At 40.3% G+C, this 21850-nt stretch overlaps 1 protein-coding gene across 2 annotated transcripts in view; it reads right to left on the reverse strand.

Moving 5' to 3' along the window:
- LOC306960794 (sarcoplasmic/endoplasmic reticulum calcium ATPase 2) overlaps window positions 1–18637 on the reverse strand; it is a 59738-nt gene extending 41101 nt beyond the window's left edge. The window contains exons 1-6 of one of the 2 annotated variants that reach the window (XM_079553349.1): window positions 18260–18637; window positions 12190–12309; window positions 11995–12012; window positions 11822–11904; window positions 10425–10529; window positions 9330–9468 (exon numbers count right to left, since the gene is read on the reverse strand). In XM_079553349.1, the coding sequence (XP_079409475.1) occupies window positions 9330–9468; window positions 10425–10529; window positions 11822–11904; window positions 11995–12012; window positions 12190–12307 (463 nt within the window). In that variant the 5' untranslated portion in view covers window positions 12308–12309; window positions 18260–18637. Of the gene's footprint in view, window positions 1–9329; window positions 9469–10424; window positions 10530–11821; window positions 11905–11994; window positions 12013–12189; window positions 12310–18259 lie in introns of those variants that run through there. The other variant, XM_079553348.1, reaches the window with a different exon arrangement.
- Window positions 18638–21850: the final 3213 nt, after the last annotated feature.

The following is a 21850-nucleotide window of genomic DNA, read 5'->3' on the forward strand; positions in this document are numbered from 1 at the left end:
AGCTGTGTTTCGACCCACTTGCACATCTTTGAGAAATATTTTAATCTAAACCTGTGGCTGTTCTTGGTTTCCTTACGTCTGATCCCTTGGAAAGTGTATTCTTTTCATCCTGAAGTAAAAGCACTCGCTATGGCTTCACCACAGCCACATGGGCCGTCTGGGTAGTTTTACTTCTCTCTCTTTATTGAAACAGCTGCACAGCAAAGGGTGCTCCCCTTTGCGGAAAGAGGAAAGGGCCGATCTCTTGAGAATCAGGAAGTGAAACTGCCGGATATTTTTGTCTTTGCTGTGTTTGATCAAAATTGCATTTTCTAACCAACCAAGTGTGAGATCTGTTGTTAGGAGCAGGATTATTACCAAATACCTTATAAAAGAATAATACCCCCTCTTCAAATTTCACAATGGGATCTTCCAATTCGTTTTCCATGCATCCTTTTTCTATCCACCTTATTCCTACCCATGAGCCTTTGTGTGAAGTCTGGCATTGGGGGTGAGTTCTGGTAAGACCGGGACCGCTGTTAGTTTGCATGCAGATCGTTCGCTCTGATCCACTTTTTATGAGCTTTAGAAACGTAAACTATGTGGGAACACGAGCTGCTGAAACCAAACTACGAGCTGCTATTAGCTGCTCACAATAAACTTATGACTAAAAATGGCTCCGTCGAAGAGTTTTCTGACCCGTGGGCGTGTTGGCCAAGTAGTCTCCACTTAACCTCTGTGGATATCTTCTAGTTCTGTGATCTTTCTCAAAGACTTTACTCAGATGTGGGTACTTAAGGCTTAGAGGATGTATTGTCAGCTTAAAAACACTTGTTTCGTGTTGATTGATCAAATATCCGCAGAGATCTTCACATTTTCGGAGAACAGCTGAGCTACAGTCTGTTTATGAGCCTCATTACATGCGCCGCATTTAAACTGAAACAGGCCATGTCTGCTGTTTAATTATGTTTAAAAAGGGGGTATTATGCTTTTTTCAGTCACATAGCACCAGTCTATATCACACTACAATGATGACGAAACCTTCTGTTGGTCTGTAAATGCAGTAAATTAGAATAACTGCCTTGTATAAAATTGCTCTCTCAAAATGGCTGTAGCGAATGTCTTGAAATAGGCCTCTGTCTCTTTAAGAACCTCTGACTCTCAATGTGATTGAAAAACGAATAATACCCCCTCTTTAATTCAAGTAGATTCATGTCATTTATTCCTTAAAATGATAATTATTTTTCCAGTGCACTTCCTTCAAATGCTGTTGTACATAATACATGACCTCATCGGGTGTTTTGACAGTATTTCTACCTTTGTTTCTACCATTTAACCCTAATAGTGTTAAAAGTACTCTCTAATTTGTATAATAAGGTTTCTCAAAATCATCTTGAGGGCCAGAGGTTCTGTGCTGGAGGGCCGGATTTGGCCCCCTGGCCTGACGTTGCCTTCCCCTGCCTTAGGACATTGTTGAAATGTGTAGGGGGAGGAAAATACTTAATTTTAACATTTTTAAACCCCGTATAGTCCCTTTAACGATAAAATCTCTTGAAATGTATCTCCTTTTTGAGCAAGAGCTGGCCTAAAGGCACCTGTGATAATACAATGTACAATTAAAAATCAAACAGGCGCATATTGGCCGATTGAATCAGCCTCGTGACGTGACATCCTCCCACTAACCTCATGTCCTCTCTCCACATCGTCCCGCATCTATAAATCTCTCTGGTTTTTCCTCTAGGCCTCCTTTTTCCCGCAGCTCGAACCTCTGTACCAGCGCAAGACATTTAACAAAGCTTTATGTACCGAGCAAGCGCAAACACCATTAACATCTATAAAACAGTCCAGCGAAGCCACGAGACAGCTGTGGCATAGTTACGCAGAACTTTGTAAACATTATGGGCCACAGTAACAAGCTGTTCCTCGACAGGCATTTGAACTATTTAGATACAAAGAGACAAATTAACTGTTGTTACGAAGTGGAACTAAACTAAACCGTCTTTTTGTTCTCAGTCCATTTTTGCCATTTTAGTGGACACTTTGCACACCAGGCAGTCCAAAGTGCTTCAGTTAGATAAAATGACAAGAAGGCAGATAAAAAAGATCCATAAAACATCAATAGAAGTAATTACATCAACCTCTTAACCTTTTCTGTCACATTTTTGTCACGTTTTGCTGTGTTTCTGTTGCTTTTTGTGAAGAGTGTAGAACTTTCAGTGTCATATAAAGCTAATAGGAACTGCTTTCAGCCTGGATTTTTGAACATTGTCGGAGCTGAGGCCTGTCTCACATCTTCGGGAAGTCTGATCCAGATTTTAGCTGCGCAAAACTGAAACACAGCCTCGACGTGTTTAGTCCTGACTCTGGGACCAGCAGGCGACCACTCACTGAAGTTCTCTGAGTTGAGTCTTTGATGCTAAACCATGAATAAGATAAGATAGCCTTTATTGATCTCACAATGGAGAAATTTACTTGCTACATTCAGCTCTTGAAACACTCACAACTAGGGATAGGTTTGCCTGAGTCCTCCTAGGAACGCCCCCACCTCCTGGAGACGCCTCCGAGCTTTCGTCACCAGCCGAGTAACCAACCACTGCTCCTCAGCAGAACCCCCTCCCCACTGATGCCACAGACAGCGTGTGGAGGGGGCGTGTCGGAAAGGGTCAGAGGTTCTTAAAGAGACAGAGGCCTATTTCAAGACATTCACTACAGCCATTTTGAGAGAGCAATTTTATACAAGGCAGTTATTCTAATTTACTGCATTTACAGACCAACAGAAGGTTTGGTCATCATTGTAGTGTGATATAGACTGGTGCTATGTGACTGAAAAAAACACAATACCCCCTCTTTAAATAGTAAATAGTGATATCTTATATACAATGACAGGACTTTGTGGGGACAAAAAAACTATAATGCAGGTTTACATTATAGTGCATGTGGTTGATAAAGTGACGCAGGTAAGTGAAGTAAATACAGGGATTATTGCATGTATTCTCCAAGGGGTTATTGCACATGTTACTTTACAGTCTTGTTGTACAGTCTGACAGCAGTGGGGATGAAGGCCTTGCGGTAGCGCTCCTTCTGCACTGAGTCTGCCACCGAAAGAGCTGCTCAGCTCCTCTACAGTCCCGTGTAGTGGGTTGGAGGTGTTGTCCATGATGGAGGTGAGCTTGGCTTATCACCTCCACCACAGTCCAGGGGGCAGCCCAGGACGGAGCTCGGTGTGATGAATCTTCTCTTCTCTTGAACGTTACAAAAACAAAAGATATGATCATCGACTTTAGCTAGAGCGCTCTCCCACATGTTGTAACATATATAAAGGGACAACAAGTGGAGTGTGTGGAGTCCTACAGGTATCTTGGAACAATTATAGATTGCAAACTGAATTTTAATGAAAACTGTGCTGCTGTTTGTAAAAAGGGCCACCAACGACTGTATTGTCTTCAGAAACATGTAGATAAAACTGTGATGACACTTTTCTATCGGGCATTCATCGAAGCGACCCTAGCTTTCTGCCTGGTCGCCTGGTACGGGAGCTCTTCTGTTAGAAACAAAAACGCCTTGAATCAGCTGGTCAAGTGGTCAAGTAAAGTCATTGGCCAGCCTCAGACCAGTTTGGACTTTCTGCATGATAGACAGTTAGAGAGGATGGCACGAAGCATCGTTAAAGACACTGAGCATCCTTTGAATTCAGAGTTTCGATTGCTTCCGTCTGGGCGTCTGTTTTTGATGCCAATAAGCCACACAAACCGTATAAAGAAAAGCTTTGTTCCCGCTGCCCTTTCCTTTATGAACAAGTCGGGATCAAATTGCCCCTGACACGGCTTTTTTATCTTTGTTACTGTCAAGTGGCTTAAACTTCAGTTGTATCTGTACCAACGGCACATCCTGTTAGTATCTGGAGCACTTATAAGTTTTATATTTAAATACTGTATGTGTGATGTTTTATCTTTGTGTTTTAATGTGTTGACTAGTTCTCAGAATTGCAAGACGAATTTACCCACGGGTACAAATAAATTAACCTAACCTAACCTAGCCCTCCTGACCAGCTTGTTCAGTCCGTTCTGAAGAGACTTGGACACAAAATGTGCCGTTTCACAGTCTATTCTTTGAGCGATAAATGTGTTACAGCTCACTAACTAAATGTGAAGTCTTGGGGTTTTCAATTAAAATCAATGTACCTGATTTTGTTTTATTACAAACAATGAAAGCGGGATGGAGTAATTTAAAGTGTTACTTAGGGCTGGGTGCCGATACTGGTAAATTTACAATACTTGGTTCACTATACCTATACCTGAACAATGCCTAAACTGTACTAAAATATTCGTCATCTAGATCCATAAAACAGAACAAAAATGTTACGTTTGAATCATTATTTGAGCGGAAACAACCAAGCGACTTTAAACAAGGATGATGTGAGGTTGACGCTGAATAATGCTTCCCTGGGGCAATTAACAGGCTTTCTTGGAAGATTCAATCAGAAAGGTATGAAGCTAACACCTGAAAATGCAGACAGGTGACAGGTTGTGGGAACAAAGAGGAATTTTTAATCAACTTCTTTGTTTCAGGATCACAAAAGCCAACTGCTCACGCCAAACTCACGATTATTACGAGTAAAGTGTTTCTATTGAACCCCAGACCTTCAAGTAAACTTTTCTCTGACAGGGAGCACAGAGAGGAGAACAGTCAGTGATTTAAGTTTGTGAATGAATGCAGCTGATCCCTGAGGTAATATTAATCACAGACACAGGATGGAGAGGAAGTTTGCAGTTACACATAAGGTCGCACAAAGGGTTAAATTCTTCCATTAGAAACGCACATAAACAGTTTACATTAGTTTAAACACACAGGGGCAGTGTGTGAGTGAGAGGACGACTGTTCGCCTGTTCCTCTGCTGAAATTGCATAGACTTAAACTTACTTTACTTTATTAAGGCTTGGTGGTAATTAAACACTGTCTGGTTCTTGTTAGATGTCATTTTTCACCGGTTAAGTCTCCATGAGCCTAAACAACATGTCCACCATCTGAGACAGTTTGAGAGCCACCATTCTCAATCACATCACGTTTACAAGAACACGTCACACCTCATTTTAAACAAATTACCGTATTTTCCGGACTACACGTCGCTCCGAAGTATACGACGCACTAGTCAAACATTGCCTGATGAAAAAAACAACCGGCTGAATAGGAATACAGTTTGCTAACGTAACACATTCATGGTTAGCTACATGAAGCTAAACAACAAACTAAACAGGTGTCTGGTTTGTTAACGTCACAGAAACAGTTCAGATAACTATAGCATAAAGAACATGCCAAACTCTTGATCTCACTCCAAAACACTACATCCATTGAAATCTTCATCCTCCATGCCACTCTGAACAATCCCCTTGACACGGAGGACATCTGGACACGGAGGCGTAACTGACATCACGTTGTTTAAGCAGCCATTTGCAAACTCGAGCTGTGGCTATCTAGCTTTTAGCCCGTGATCAACTTTTTTTGTTTACTTCATTGTAATAACCTCAAATTTTCACTCACTCCAAACTATCTTTCTGCTGCTCAATTAGCCTGCAATGCCCTCTAGTGGCATGTGAAATTATATATTTGGATTTAAAAAAGGGAAAAAAAATCACATATTAGCCGCTCCGGAGCATAACACCTGTCAAACTACGAAAAAATTTATTGATAATTGTGATTTATAGTCCGGAAAATACGGTAGCAATAGGCTAATGAATAGGGATGCACCGATACCGATACCAGTATCGGGTATCGGGCCGATACCACATGCTTGTACTCATACTCGTACTCATTCGATACCAGGAACCGATACCATTTGACGTGCGGCCAGCGCAGCTACGAGGCGCACCTACGAGGCGCAGCTCTCAGCTGAGGAGAGAAGAAGCAACAAACTGGAGAATTGTTTAGTGTAAACACAATAATCCACATAGAGCTGACTTTATTCCAGACTGCGCTCTCTAAATCAGAGTCTGTGCTGGATTTAACCAGAGCTAAATGTTGTTAGTGCTGCAGCGTCTGCAGTGTTTACAACATACAGGCTAACGTTGCTAACTCGCGGCTAGCAGTTTTGGCCATTCTGACGACGTTTTATGCCCAGGGGTATATTCATCTGAAAAACTAACCCAGCGACTAAAAAGTCCTCAGAAAATCCAAATTAAAGACATACAGCATGTTTATATTGAGCGAAAATGAGCTGCAGCAGAACAATGAAAACGCTGTAGCTTCTCGCTAAGTTACTACAAACACACGAGAAAATCTACAGGAGCTGAAGTAAAGACGAAAAGAGACCATTTAAGTAACATCTCAATACTATTGTTAAATAAAAATACATAAATGAATAAAGCACAGGCATTGGGAGCTTTTGGACATGGACTTTTCTGTCTATGATGGACAGTGCAATAAAAATAAAAAATTATATTGAATGAAAATAAAAATAAAAAATAAATGGCATCAGCACAATTCTAAAATAACTGCTCTTAAATGTGTCGCCTACTTTACTTAAGGAAATGTACATGAGTAAATTTACTAATTACAAACCAATCTGCTGTGAAAAAAGTAAGAATGTTGAAGAAAATGCCTTGTACTCGTATCGGTATTCGGTATCGGCGAGTACTTAAATCCAAGTACTCGTACTCGTACTCGTACTCGTACTCAGTGCATCCCTGCTAATGAATAGCCTCAAAGCTAAAAGCTAAAAGCTAAACGTGGTCTGACTGCTTATTGTTATCTTGCCATTGAGATTTAGCCTGATGGAAAATAGTTTCAACTCATGCACATTCAGAGAACTAAGGGCAGTTACTAAAAGTAACTCGCAGCACACATCAGAGCCTCAGACTAAGGCTAAGACTCAATCCTCCTCTGAGACAAATACAGCTGCTTTGCTCAGTTCTGTTGACCAAACTACTGTCCAGGTCAGACTCCTCTGATCGACACAATGAGGAGATAGTTTAATCAGTGTATGGTCGATGCAGTTCTGTGGAAAAAGCATGAGGCGAGCAATGCTGGGATGTAGAATACGGACGAGCGGAGATGCACTTTGGGATGCACCGTTCTGTTGTTTATCACTTTTTAACCTGCGTAAAACTCTTTTAGACCAGTTAACGACATATTTCTCTATCTGACATATCTACCTCATCTGAAGTGGCTCAAACGCAGCCGAATCTCAACATAAACAAACCACCGCCAAATCTGAAGCTAAAAATAATCTTTGTCTAAAAATGTCTTCGGTGCAGACTGTGAAAGTTCCCATGGTCCGGAAACTCTTCACTCTAAGGGGGTGATCACACAGAACAGTTTGATCTTGGCCTAGTAAAAGCCGCTCAATTCCCCAAACGCCATTTTTCTGCTGCTATTTCAGGGGCTGCAGAGGAAACAGGGCAGCGGGACAGCCCTGGAGCATGTTCAAAAAACGCATCTTATCAACCAAACTCAAACACTCAATTGCCTGATGAGAGGGGGGAGAAAATATACTACTCTGCTACCAACTACTGTGATATTACTGCCTCAGCCTCAATGAACAATCTTCCACTTTTACTACACTGCCACTAGTGATACTTCGGTCCTGTGCTGTAATGCAAAGGGCAGCATATATCACTTGATTGATCACAAAAGTTCAGTTTTAGTCATGATTTTCCGCATTGAAAAAGGTCATCTTCTTCTAAATCAACAGGTGAACTACTGACCTATTTCAATCAGCAGTGAGAGAACGAATTTGCCTCTGTGATTGGAGCGATAAAAGGCTTAGAGGTTTTGGAATTGGCTACGGGCAAAGTCCCAAATGCTCCTACGTTTGAACAGACAGACACAGACACTAACGGAATTACTACTACGCCTACGTTGGAACCAATTTTGTCCTGGGTTCGTAGGAAATGCTCTATGTATACAACCTCAGAAGGAGCTAAGAATAGCCACTGTGGAAGATTCAAAGGTTACTCAAAGCTGCGCGAGTGGGTTGAAACACAGCTCCAGGTCTAAAACGTCAATTTTGCATTAGGGATGCACCGATATCGGGCCGATACCACATGCTTGTACTCATATTCGTACTCATTAATGAGGTCCCGATACCAGAAACCGATATCGCTTGACGTGCGGCCGGCAGCTCTCAGGTGAGGAGAAAAAATATCAAAAAACTGGAGAATTCTTTTGTGGAAATACAATATTCCACAAAGAGCTGACTTTATTACAGACGACACTCCCTAAATCAGAGTCTGTGCTGGATTTAACCAGAGCTAAATGTTGTTAGTGCTGCAGCTTGGAGTCTGCAGTGTTTACAAGATACAGGCTAATGTTGCTAACTAGCGGCTAACAGTTTTGCCGATTCTTCCGCCGTTTTATGCCCAGGGGCTTATTCATCTGAAAAGCTAACCCAGCGACTAAAAAGTACTCAGAAAATCCAAAGTAAAGACATACAGTGGGGGAAAAAGTATTTGGCCAAAATCCCCCCCAAAAAAGTCTATGGGAAACTGAACAAATACTTTTTTCCCCCACTGTACAGCATGTCCATATTGAGCGAAAATGAGCTGCAGCAAAACAATCAAAACGCTGTAGCTACTCGCTAAGCTGCTATAAACACATGAGAAAATCCACACGGAGCTGTAATAAAGGCGAGAAGAGACCATTTAGCTGCAGTAATAAGCAACATCTCAATACTATTGTCAAATAAAAATAGATAAATGAAAAAAGCACAAGCATTGAGGAGCTTTTGGACATGAGCCGTTCTGTCTATGAGGGACAGTGCAATAAAAAATAAAAATGATATTGAATGAAAAAAATAAAATGGCATCTGTTCCAATTCTGATGTAACTTCTCTTAAAAGTATCGCCTACTTTACTCAAGGAAATGTAAATGAGTAAATTAACTGATTACTAACCAATCTGCTGTGAAAAAGTAAGTCTGTTGAAGAAAAGTACTCGGCAAGTACTCGTATCGGTTTAAGAAAAAGTGGTATCGGTGCTTCCCTATTTTGTATAATAACCCCCACTTAAAAAACACAACAACATTTGAATAAACGCGTTCACCAAATGTTACTCGAGGAAAAGACTGGAGTAGCTTTCGGCGTCACATGCTTTTGAAATGCATAAACAATGACTATCTTTCAGAACGGATTGTGTAGAGAATATGTTTATGCTGCAGGTGGTTCACGTCTAAATAAAGTTAATCTTCTGATGGTTAATTCCAAAGTACAGACTAGGAATGGAATTAGAGGAATGAAAGATCCTAGTATTTATAGTCCGCCGCTGAGATTTTCTAACCAAACGCGAGAGGACGGGGAGAGGGGACGGTCGGAAATTCGTTTACCACAACTGTTTGATACGAGTCGTTTGTGAACTCACCGGCCACTTCCACGATGTCCCCGGGAACGATGTCTCTGGCTCGGATTCTCTGGACGCTCTTTTTGTCCTGACGATAGACTTTGCCCATCTCCGGCTCGTACTCCTTCAACGCCTCGATCGCATTCTCTGCGTTACGCTCCTACAATCAACCAAATACGGATCAATAACCATCAACAACCTAATTTCTTGGTTAAAATTACTGCTCAGTTCTCAGTATATTATGGTAGATATGGAGTAATAACACATTCAGCTCAGTACAGTCCATTAACCTCTTAACTCCCGTCTGAACCGAGAAGATCTTTTTCCTCACGTCATCATATTTTTATCATTTTCTTGTTGGGTATTCAACTCATTTTTGTTACTTTTTTGTCATTTTTTGTCACATTTTTGTCTTTTTTTTGTCAATTTTTATCACATTTTTGTCACAATGTTTGTAATTTTTTTGTAATTTTTTTTTTTTTTTTTTTTTTTGGTCAAATTTTGTCAAATTTTTTTTCGTCAATTTTTTTGTAATTTTTTTGTCAATTTTTTGTATTTTTTTTGTCAAATTTTGTCACATTTTTTTGGTCATTTTTTGTCAAATTTTTTTTTTGGCAATTTTTTTAAATCAATTTTTTGTCATTTTTTATCAATTTTTTGTCATTTTTTTGTGACATTTTTGCCACTTTTTCATCAATTTGTCGTCATTTTTTTTGTCAATGTTTTCTCACTTTTTTGTCACATTTCCATCATTGTTTTCGCCTCAGTTCTGTTGCTATTTTCACACCTTTTTTCCAGAGGCTTTTGGACTGGGGTAAAGCCAAACTGGAGAAAATGTGCTCGGTTCAGGTGGGAGTTAAGGGGTTAAAATTGCAGTAAAACCTGTTGAAACAGTGAATAAGCTCTTTCTATCGCTGCAACCTTTTGACCTATTTCCTGAGAGAAATTTTGGATCGTATCTTCGACAACGACCAGCTTAAAACTCCTAATCAACTTGAAGCTTGTGATTCAGGGCAAGGGTTAATATAGTAAATGCCTGCAACAAAGCTGATTTGCGCACGCAATCAAACAGCATTAACATGAGAAACTTGACAATGGTCCAAACTAATCACTTACCTGCCACACTCCCACAATGGCATTAGCGATAAGGATCAGGAGGATGACGAAAGGCTCAACAAAGGCTGTGATGGTGCCCTCTCCCTCTTCGAACCAGGCCAAAGTCTGGAGCAGAACACAAGGATTACAACTTAAATTCAATATGAAAAGTAAAGAAAGTAAGTAGTAAGTAAGTGCTTTATTTGTCATTGTCCATCCATCCATCCATCCATTTTCTTCCACTTATCCGTTTCCGGGTCGTGGGGGCAGTTGTTGGAGCTGCCCAAATCACATTGCACCAGCCCCTCCTGCAGGTGGTGGCCACAGTTCAAGCCGGGCTTGTTGGGCTCTCATAAGGGGCTTCTGAACCTCTCTTTGTCTGACCCGTCAAGGTCTGACCCACATGTTTGCCATGGGAGACCCAACCAGGGGCACAAAGACCCCGACAACAGAGGTCCCAGGATCATTCAGGTGCTCAAACCCCCTCCACAATTGTAAAATGAAATAGTGATCAGATGTTGGGCTAGTCCTGAGCCGCTGCGACTAAGCGCGCCGCCATTGTGGGCCAACCTGACCAGCATGTTTTTGGAGGTCTGGGAAACCGGAAAACTGCCTTAGTGCTCCTCTGAAACGGTGCACCGCCCTGTTTCAGAGCGTGGTGTCCTGCTCCGCTCCACAATAGTCTTTCCTCATCTTCTGGGAAGAGCGTAGCAGATGAATATAATCCGTCTTATTCTCCAGTGAATGAACATTAGTCAGAACAGAACAGGGGTAGAAGATTTGTGTGGCTCCTTGTTGTCCTTTTTTTTGTTTCCTGTAGCGCCTCTTGTGCTGCCTCCACTGTGCTGCAGGTGTGGGGGGCTCTCGGTGCCTCTTCAGGTTTTCAGATGAAGAAATGTGTAGGTCTCAAATGTCTTTAGCTCATCAGCTAGCTGTTTGTTTACTTACTAAACCTGGGTCCTTCGTGGCTAGTACAGACTCTCTGCAGTAAAGAAATCCACTGAACCTCACAAAAACACAGCAAAGGCGTACAAAAGCATCCAGTAAAACAATGTGGAACACAGACATTACCAATGCAGAAAAACGCTGCTGTACCAAGAGAGCAACGCTGCTGTGCCACAGTGGAGATGATCGTGGACTTCAGGAAAGACACAGCCCCACCACCCCCCCTCGCCCTGACAGACTCTGGTTTGGCTGCGAGCCTCCATCTCCCCTGTGGGTCGGATCACTGCTGACCCTTCTCCCCCTGGACACGAACTATTCACCCTCTCTCCTCAGGCTGGAGGCTAATCAGGACCCATAGATCCCACCACTTGAACAGTTTTTTCCAAGTGTTATTTCAATGAATGTAGTTCTTATAACTATTTTTTTCAGTTCTTACATTGGTGCTATAAAATAAGGATGTTTTCTTGGCTTACAAATGAAATGCAGGCAGCCAGCAGCAGAATCCGAACCAACAAATCCTCAAACTGCTCCAACACCAGCTCCCACAGTGACTTTCCTGGTGAGAAAATAATGAAAATACAGTTAGGAGAACAAAATAACCATAAAACCTTCACAAAAAAAAAATCCTCCCCTGCAGAATGCTCACCTTCTTCTGCTGGCAATTCTGTGGGTAGAACAAAAGCAGTTTGTTATTGAAAATGATCAGACATTAGACATCATTTATCTCTTTTATTGTATTGTGAAAGGAAAGGCTTGCTACAAACTAGCGCAGTGGTTCCACCATTTGTTCCTTGGCTTTCAGAGAATACTAATGAACAAACCTGTAGTGATGATTTCTTACCGTTGGGTCCCCATTTCTCCCTGTTCTTCTTGAGCTGCTCACAGCTGAGACCCGTTGACTCGTTCACTCCGAAGAATCCCAGAACCTCCTCCACTGTTTTCGTGTGTGCATTATCCATCACTGAGGAGTGAAAACAAGACCATTTTGAATGAAATACGACCGAAAATTATAGTAAATACTAGGGCTGGGACGATCCACTTTTGTCACGATCCGATACGTTTCACGATACTCAGGAGCCGTTCCGATACGTATTGCCATACAGTAAGTAATTATGATAAGTAATATGTTTACCTTAAAGAGATAAGGTAAACATATTGGTCATTTTATGCTCACTACTGCCACCTCAGGTCTTATGCGTAACTGCAATCTCTATATTCTATTGCACTTCTGACCCAGCAACACCTTTTTGAGTGACAGTGCAGGATTTTAGAGGCAGTTGTGATGAACAGGTCTGAGCTCATTCTACACATTAGGACATGGCTGGAACATGTAGGGGGAGGAAAATACTTAAAGGTCCTATATCATGCAAAATCGACTTTTTGGAGCTTTTAGCCATGTTGTTATGCTATTTCCTTATCAAAAACACCCCCAGAGTGGTTTGTGGCTTCATTCACGCAGCTCTCAGTAATCCTCCTGAATCCTGCTCTCTGAGGCTCCGCCCTCTCCTGGTGAACGACTGAGTGTTCAGTTGTGTCGTAACAGCGGAACGGAAGTGCTCGACGTCTGTAATGTAATGTCTTAATTCTATGCTTACGGCCTGATTTTAATTTGTAAAACAGCTTTTTCATTATTTCTGTCGTAAGAGAGAAACAAAGAGGGGAAAAAAAAAAATGATGTGCCCGAGGTGCTTCCAGGTCAGCTGAGGCCAAAACAAACACATCCCCTGAGCGTCTGAACAGATCAGTCATGTTTGTGCTGCAGCTGAAGATGGAGCTCGTTGCAACTAATTCTGGACACACCTGTTCTTTATTCTTACCTAATGATAATGTCACGGACGGAGAAAAAGAAGCGCGTTTGGCTACGAGGACGGGAGTTTATTCAACTTTTTTCAAGAAGAGGCCACTCTCTCAGAAGCTGTTTTTTTTCTCCTGGATTCAGCGACTTTCACCAAAATGGTGTTTTTCTGTGACTGTCACTGATGGATGTTTGTGAACCTTCACCTGAATCAAAGTGGATTAACTTTTACAACCAACGCGAGTCCCATAATGTAAACAGCGATGGACCAGAGGGTGAGTCAATCCAAACGCGTGTTAGCTTGTATGTTAGCATATTAGCTTGTGTGTTAGCATATTAGCATGTGTGTTAGCATATTAGCATGTGTGTTAGCCATATATGAAGCCACTAAAAACATGCACAATAGGCCAGGATGAATGATGTGTGAGTGAATGGTGGTGGTCAGAGGGTCTGTTGGCGCAGACGTGTGTAGCGCCTCTGTCAGTCTCCCCCAGGGGAAACTGAAGCTACAAACGTAGCTTTCCACCACCGAGTATGGAGTGAATGTACAACTGTCTCATGTAAAGCGCTTTGTGACTATATGTCTGTGAAAGGCGCTATATAAATAAAGATCTTCTTCTTCATCTTCTTCTTCTTCTTCTGTGCTGCAGATGTCAACTCCGTATAACTGCATCGTGAAGTGACTTCACTTATTGCTGTTTATTTATATTACGGTAAAGTATGTGCGGAGAGAGGGGGCGGAGTTAACTGAATCGAAGCGTTTTGTCTTCCAGGTTTGAAAAATACCTCCAGAAAACACTTAAATTTATCACAAAAATTAGTGCTCCATAGTGGTAGAGGTACAATATATCATATACATGCCTATACTTAACTTTGGAATGGCTAAAATAGCATGATATAGATCCTTTAAGAGGTTAATGTGCAGCCAATTTATCATATTAATACAGTAAATCTAAAATGTGTCATATTATCTGTACTAATGTTGAGGATCTGAAGAAATAAATCACTCACAAACGCAAGATTATTCAAAGAAATGAATTTTTTGTTTGTAAACGATGACTGTGTGATTATGTGGGTAGGCAAAAATGCAAGAGCTGGCGGACAGTTTGCAGAGCTCTAAACAAAATTCAGCCTTATGCGCTGAAAAAAAATGGGTGCTTGCGGCCTGGGACTTGCCCCATAAACACTGCTGAGTATTTCAACAGCGGCAGCACAGTTGGCAGGGGACTCACATTCACTGCAGAGCCAGGTAACAGACTCTCTCCAGAGGATACGCCACATAAACTACAGTCCACAGGGTTGAAGTGAACAGATTACAATATGCCCAAATCCTGAAGTTTTATTAGTCAGACAAGCTTCTACATCCATACATGGTTGCCGCTCATTAATGGTGTTATTTACATATAGTTTGCATGAGCTCTGTGGTATCTGTGAATAAATATACTGAAATATCATCAGTATTGACTGCTATACTGAAAGACACAGTAGCCTTATGATAATTAGCATTTTCATTAAGCCTTCATTAAAAGCAGCATTTAAGTTTTAAAAAAGTACTATTGAAAATGAAAACTAACTTATATGTTTCTTTATGCCAGCAATATGAATGACTAAGCAAATTTTAGCTTTATTTGGGCACAAAAACCCGCCTTTTTATTGGTTAAAGCAGATTTAATTGATCTCTTTCCAAGTATTTGACAACACTCTCGAGGTATACAGTATACAGTATCTCCTTGGAGTACCCCCTACCTGCTGTACCTATAGTATTTCGCTATGGCTTTACCTTAAAGGAACAGGCCACTGTTTTTCTATACTGAAATATGTTCTTACCTGAGCTTAGACGAGTTGATGTGTACCTGTCTGGTCTTTGTGTCCAGGGGCGGACTGGGACTGAAAAACAGCCCTGGACTCTGACCTGCCTGGCTCAAATTAGCGTAATTGTGCACTTCCACAAATACATTTTAACCTCTTACCCCCCGCCTTAACAATAACGAGTGCATTTTCCCCAGTTCAGCTTTTTATTATAATTTTTTTGATTGGTTTCATCAGCAAAAAGAACGGGAAAGGCGGTCGTAGAAACAGAAGCAAAATCATTAATATAAATAATAAATAATAATGGTCCCAAAATTGAACCTTGTGGCACACCATACTCCCCCGGAATTCCTTTTAGATTCATGTTTTTTTTATACTGGGCTTTACCCAAATTTAACGATCAAAGACGTTGTTAGCATTTGGCCTCTCCCAATGTATTCCAATAGCTCCAAACGGGGGTGAAGTTGGAAGCGACCAAGCTCTTCCACGGGCACAAAGACCAGACAGGTACGTATCAACTCGTCTAAGCTCAGGTAAGAACATATCACATGGAAAAACGGTGGCCTGTTCCTTTAAACAAGGAAATATAAGTAAATGCATTAGGCAGATCAACATAGTCCACGTATTTTACAAGACATTTCACGCTGGTCAGTGTTAATAAGTTTAACCTCTAACCCCCCGCTTTAACCGAGTGCATTTTCTCCAGTTCGGCTTTACCCAAATCTAAAAGCTTCTCGACTGGCGAGCAACAGTGTAATTCCTCATTTGAAAGCTAAGGCCTACAAAACGTTTCTGTCACTTTTGGCACTGCTTTATGGTCACATTTTTGAAGCATTTTTTGTAGGGTTTTTTCATTGTTTTCTTTGTTGCTTTTTCGCCACATTTCTGTCACTCTTTTGTAGGGCTGAAACGACTAATCGATTAATCGACGACTAATCGATTATTGAAATAGTCGACAACTATTTTAGTAATCGATTAATCGTGTTCTGGTTCACACAGACTTAAACAGAGCAAAACTGACATGAAAATGTAGTATTTTTGATGAAAACCTACTTTGTTTTTCATAGTTTGGGTCTGTAGTGTTTTGTATATTGTAAATTTCATAAATATCCGTCTGTGTCTCATCCAATCAGAAGCAGAATTAGCGCCAAGAGCCTCCAACAAACGTTTACTTTAAAGCAGTACTAAGTAACTCTTCCCCCTAGAGGCCATAAGCGCAACTGCAGGTGTAGTAGCAAGTTACGATTTTTTAATTTATTAATTGTCTTGGAGAGTAAATACTACGCGGACAGAAACGGCGAAGGGAGAGAGGGTTACTGTGCATCCAATTATACAACGGAAATATTTTTCTTCACTCAAGCTTGGCTGTAAATACTGTTTAAAGTGACGTTAGCCCGCAGTTAGCTTTGCCCGTTAGCATGTTAGCTTCTTCTTCGTGATTCCATTAGTGTGTATTGCTTTCTCCGCACCGGGGGCAGTCAAGTTGCAAACATGGTTTTCTGGCCAGAGACACCAGGGGGCGATGAAAGACCCTCCAATCATCCCATAAACACTTGTATTACCCCCACAGGGACTACGGAAAGGATTTATTAAGGTAAACACGTTACTTAGTACTGCTTTAAGTTTCCTCCATCAACACGTCCTCAAGCAACGCCACTTTAGCTTTATGTGATTTTTTTTTTTTTTAATCCAATTTTCCTACACCATTCACAGCCAAGCGATTAATCGATTAATCGTAAAAATATGCGATAGATTAATCGATGACAAAATAATCGTTAGTTGCAGCCCTACTCTTTTGTCACTTTTTTGTTGTGTTATTGTATCTTTTCTGGCACGTTTTTGTCCCTCTGTTATTGCTTCTTTGTCACTTTTTGTGTCACTTTTTAGTGGCAAGGCAAGGCAAGGCAAGTTTATTTGTAGAGCACAATTCATACACAAGGCAATTCAAAGTGCTTCACAGTTGCATAAATATTAGAAAACAAATAGAATCAATAAAAAACATCAACATAAAATTAATCAATTACAGCAAAAGGCGAGAGTGCAGATAAAATACTTTCAGTCATATGCATCGGTAAAAAGAACTGTTTTCAGCCTGGATTTGAACATTGTCAGAGTTGAGGCCTGTCTCACATCCTCGTGAAGACTGTTCCAGATTTTAGCTGCATGAAACTGAAACGCAGCCTCACCGTGTTTAGTCCTGACTCTGGGAACCACCAGGAGGCCCCTCCCTGAAGTTCTCAGGGCCCGAGATGGTTCATACGGCTCTAACATGTCAGAGATGTACTTTGGTGCTAAACCACGAAAAGACTTGTAACAAGCAGAGCTGTTTTAAAGTCTATTCTCTGAGTGACAGGAAGCCAGTGCAGAGACCGGAGCACTGGACTAATATGGTCGTATTTCCTGGTTCTTGTCAGGACTCGAGCAGCAGCGTTCTGGATGTACTGCAGCTCTGACAGCTCATTTAGAGAGGCCAGTGAGCCGTTACAGTATCTAACCTGCTGGAGACAAACATATGGATAAGTCTCTCTAAGTCTGGTTTTGACACTATTCCTCTGATCTCAGCCATGTTTTTCAGATGGTAAAAAGCTGCTGATGTTGTTGCTTTGATGTGGCTGTTTAAGTTCAGGTCTGAGTCCATGATCACTCCTAGATTTCTAACCTGATTTTTTAGTTTTAGAGAGAGAGACTCAAGGTGACTGACAACACTTTGTCACTTTTTAGTGGCTGTTTTGTCATGTTTTTGTCGCATTTTGCATTTTTATCCTAGTTTCCGTTGCTACATTGACAGTTTTCCAATAAGCTTCTAGATTTGGGTAATGCCGAACTGTAACCTGAAAATAGGCCTGTTTCAAGTGGGGGTTAAGAGGTTAAAGGAATACAAATAATAGTGTTTATTGCATGTTAATAGTATAGTATATACTTGTCCATAATGGTAATCCGTGAAGCTGTCAACTGCACTTGCATGGCTAATGTTCACATAGAGCAGATGACACAACACAAACATTATAAATTACGAACAGCTAACAGCCTAAAGGTCAAAGTGTTTGTTTACGATTGACAGCAATGTCCAATGTTAGTTTCGCATTGTGTAATAAATAATACATAACCGCATTCCCACAAGCTGATTATGGGACGGTGCCATACTAGACGTTTTATTACACCGTATGATCCTCAATGAAATCACAGTAAAGTAGCCAAAAACATGAAGCTAAGGCTAGCACTAGCCCGCACTGATGCTTGTGGAGGAGAGGAGCAGCTTGACACTTCACGTTACATTAATCCCCAGCTAGAAGAACAGGTTGCTTACCAGACTCGTCCGTAGATTTCGTGCCCGTCCGTGGAGTATCTTCTCTATTCTAACAAAAACACGGTCGATATTAAAGCACCATGTGGATTGCTATGTCCAAGCGACGGCAGGATGACACAGGAAAGCAATGCGTAGGGAACAGTATTTAGTTAGAGAGACAGCGGCGATTCATAATAGCCACATTAGCCAAAGAAATCTGCACTCGAATGCTAAATTTAGTCCGTGGGAGTAAAGATTAACAAGGCGTTTGTTAAGGCAAAAATTTCCAAGGGCTGTAATGAATTTTAAGCTAGTTTATCCCGTCAAAATGCTATCGTTATCCCGGTTATTATAAGTCGACTACGGACTACATCACCCAACGTCCATCAAGCGCAGACATTGCAACGTTCACTTCCGGTTTCCACCTTCTAATATTCGCCTTTTCGCTTCTTGCTCAGTCACTACGACAGAAAACACTCGAACATGAAAGGAAAACACGCGTATTTACTGAAAACATCACATTGCGTAGAAATAGGGAGCTAACGTGTAAATAATAGTGGTTTTATTTCTCATTTCGCGATGGCTAAATGTTGCTAGCTTGACAGCACTGCGCACGAAATTAACGTTAACGGTACTGGGCAAAACGTTAGCGGAAAGGAGCCAATCAGAGGGCGCCATTTAGGATTGACGTGCGGACTGAGCCAATTGGAGTCTTTAACGTTTGTGAAACCCGCCCGTCACGGTTTAAAAAGGCGGGGCGTAGTTCATTGGACCAATCAGGGAGAGGTGCGTCTGCAGAGTGAATGAATGACACGAAATCCAGCCAATCAGAGCCCGAGAAAGGACGATTAAAACTGTGTTCCGGTGTGCTAAATCAAGATTATACAGTATCTTATTTACCAAAAACAAGTAAAATAGCTGCTTTACCTTTGGTACAACAAGTGAAGTTTATTATTAGCTATTCATCACATCATCATCATTCAAAAATGCCCCTGTTTACTGCTATAAAAGGTGTATCCATAGAGGGTATGCAGATGATGTCACAGCATGGCAAGTGGAATAATCAAATGAGTAAAACTAGCCAATTATCACAAACAGATGCTCCTAGCTTGGTCTCTTATTTATAAACACTCTTTCTCTCCCCACACATTTCAAATTTGGAACAATGCTTGCATTCTATATAAAAACAAATCGATTTTTTTTTCAAACTGGTATAATAATAATTTAATTTTTGTCAAGCAACTTTTCAATCCTGAGGGGTTCCTGATGTCATACTCTGAATTTTTGTCATCCTTTCAGATTCCGGTAACTCCCAAGGAGTTTGCTATTGTTATGGACGCTATTCCTCAAGGTGTGCTCATGTTATTTCGGGGTGGGGTTCATTCACTTACCGAGAGGCCAATTGCTTCTTCTTTGTCAATCTTTGAGACTGTTGTGGGCAAAATCTGTTTTGCCTCCAGTCCTTCCATGAGTAACAAAAAAATTAGAGCTTTACTTCAGAAAGATATTGCTACTGTGCCTTATGTCATTCACTACTGGAGGCAGTTTGTACCTGATATCAAATGGACCACTGTATGGACTTTACCTTCTAAATACCTGGTTACAAACAAATTTCGGGATGTGTGTTTTAAACTGCTCCACAGGTGCTACCCAGCAAAGCAATCTCTACACAAGGACATTGACTGTAGCTGCTCCTTTTGTCATCAGGACAATGAAACTGTCATCCACCTATTTTGGAAATGCCCCTTCACTGTAGCTTTTTGGAAAAACTTTACTCGTTATATACAAACTTATATCCTTAATAACTTTTCACTTACATACTCTGATGTGCTTTTTGGTTTTTACAATCCCTGTGGCTCTAAACGAAAAGAATTTTATGTGATAAATCTTTTTATTATTTTTGCAAAATTTCACATTCATAAATGTAAATTTTCCGGTAAAAATCCCCTTTTTAAACTCTACTTGCTCGAAATGGTGCAATATAAAGAATCAATATGTTCCTCTTCAAACCCAAAAGCTGTTAAGACTCTTGATGCTTTAACCTGTTTTGGGTGCTGCTGCTAATGGCTGCCTCTGTCATTTTTGTGTGTTTTTTTTAATTTTGTATTTATTTTTATTATTATTTCTTTATTATGTTATTTTTTTTTGCTTAACCCCTGGCATAAATGTTTATAACATTAAAATAACTGTTCAATAAAAAAAAAAAAAAGAAAAAAAAAAAAAAAAAAAAAAAAAAAATAGTAGTAAGATACAAAAAAAAAAAAAAAAAATAGTAGTAAGATACCTTATTTTATGTGCAATGAATGCAAGTACTAAAAAATTTAGAGCAGACAAAAAAAAAAAATTTGCTTTTTGTCTTTGCAAAGAACTGCCTGTTGTGGAAGGTCAATTCAGGTATTTTTTGTGATTTCCATATGTGACTTTTGTTTGTGACACTCTTGTCCACAGTGATGACAATGTCCCAGCATGTGAGAAATTCCCTGAAATCCTCAGGAACTCTTCTTTCTTGATGTAGAATTTGAAGTTTGTATGATGTTCTTACAAAATGAGACTTTATTTGAGGTTGAGGTTGTTTGACAGGCTGTTTGGTCTTTGGGAACACTGTTGTTTCCCGTGGGATTTGATGGCAAAACAATGTCGTGCTGTCCAATTCTACTTGCTGTTTTAGAAAAAAGAACCAGAAATGAACCGGATGTAAGCGTACTCTCTAACTTTGCAATTAACCAAATAAATCCTATTAATCAGAACGAAAATCAGTCATAATAAGAATTTAATCAAGACAAAACACCATTCAGTCAAAGTCCGAGTCAAGTTCCACTAAATATTTCAAATGTTTTATGAAACACAATCAGCAAACAAATGTATATTTTTATATTGACTCTTTTTAAAGGCAGCCCTTGCATTGTTAAATTGTTAATATTACCACTACAATATCCTCCCTGCACGGCTGATTCAAACCCCTTTTTGCAAGTTCCACAGCACAATTATTGTTCAGATTGATACAATGACTTTCCTGATCATGAACTTATTTATTACATTATATGAATATCCAGATGAAAATAATAATTATGCTATTTCACACTGTCCCAAATGACCAAATATGTTGTGGGAATTTGGCACAGCATTAGAAAGTATTACAAGTAAAAATACATAATTTAGAAAAAAATTAACATATCATTTGTTGCTCCATTACAATGCACAATTGTATAGGATAGATACAGTGTTGTGTTTTTAACTCATTGTACATAGGATACCTCTATTTACTATTTCATTGTTTGCAGATTTCCTGTCTATTGTGCACACCCTGAGTGGATTTTTCCAATTGTGAGATCAATAAAAGATCATTTTGTCCTAATCAGTTAAATATCATACCCTTATGATTGCATCAGTCAGAGGCAGAATTATTTCTAGGAGATCTATTAACCTTATAATAGACCTCCAGAGCAAGAATTCAAGGCTTACACTTTTTAGAACAGAGGTAATAGGCCAGTTGCTTAACCTGTCCCAAATTACCTGATGTCCCAAATGATCTGTCCCCAAACACAAGCTCAGTTGAGAGAGCGGAAGAGAGGGAGAGAGCATGGCAGGTTTTCTATTCAAACAACATAGAAA

The sequence above is a fragment of the Gobius niger genome (assembly GCF_951799975.1).
Source record: "Gobius niger genome assembly, chromosome: 3".
Lineage (NCBI taxonomy): Eukaryota > Metazoa > Chordata > Actinopteri > Gobiiformes > Gobiidae > Gobius > Gobius niger.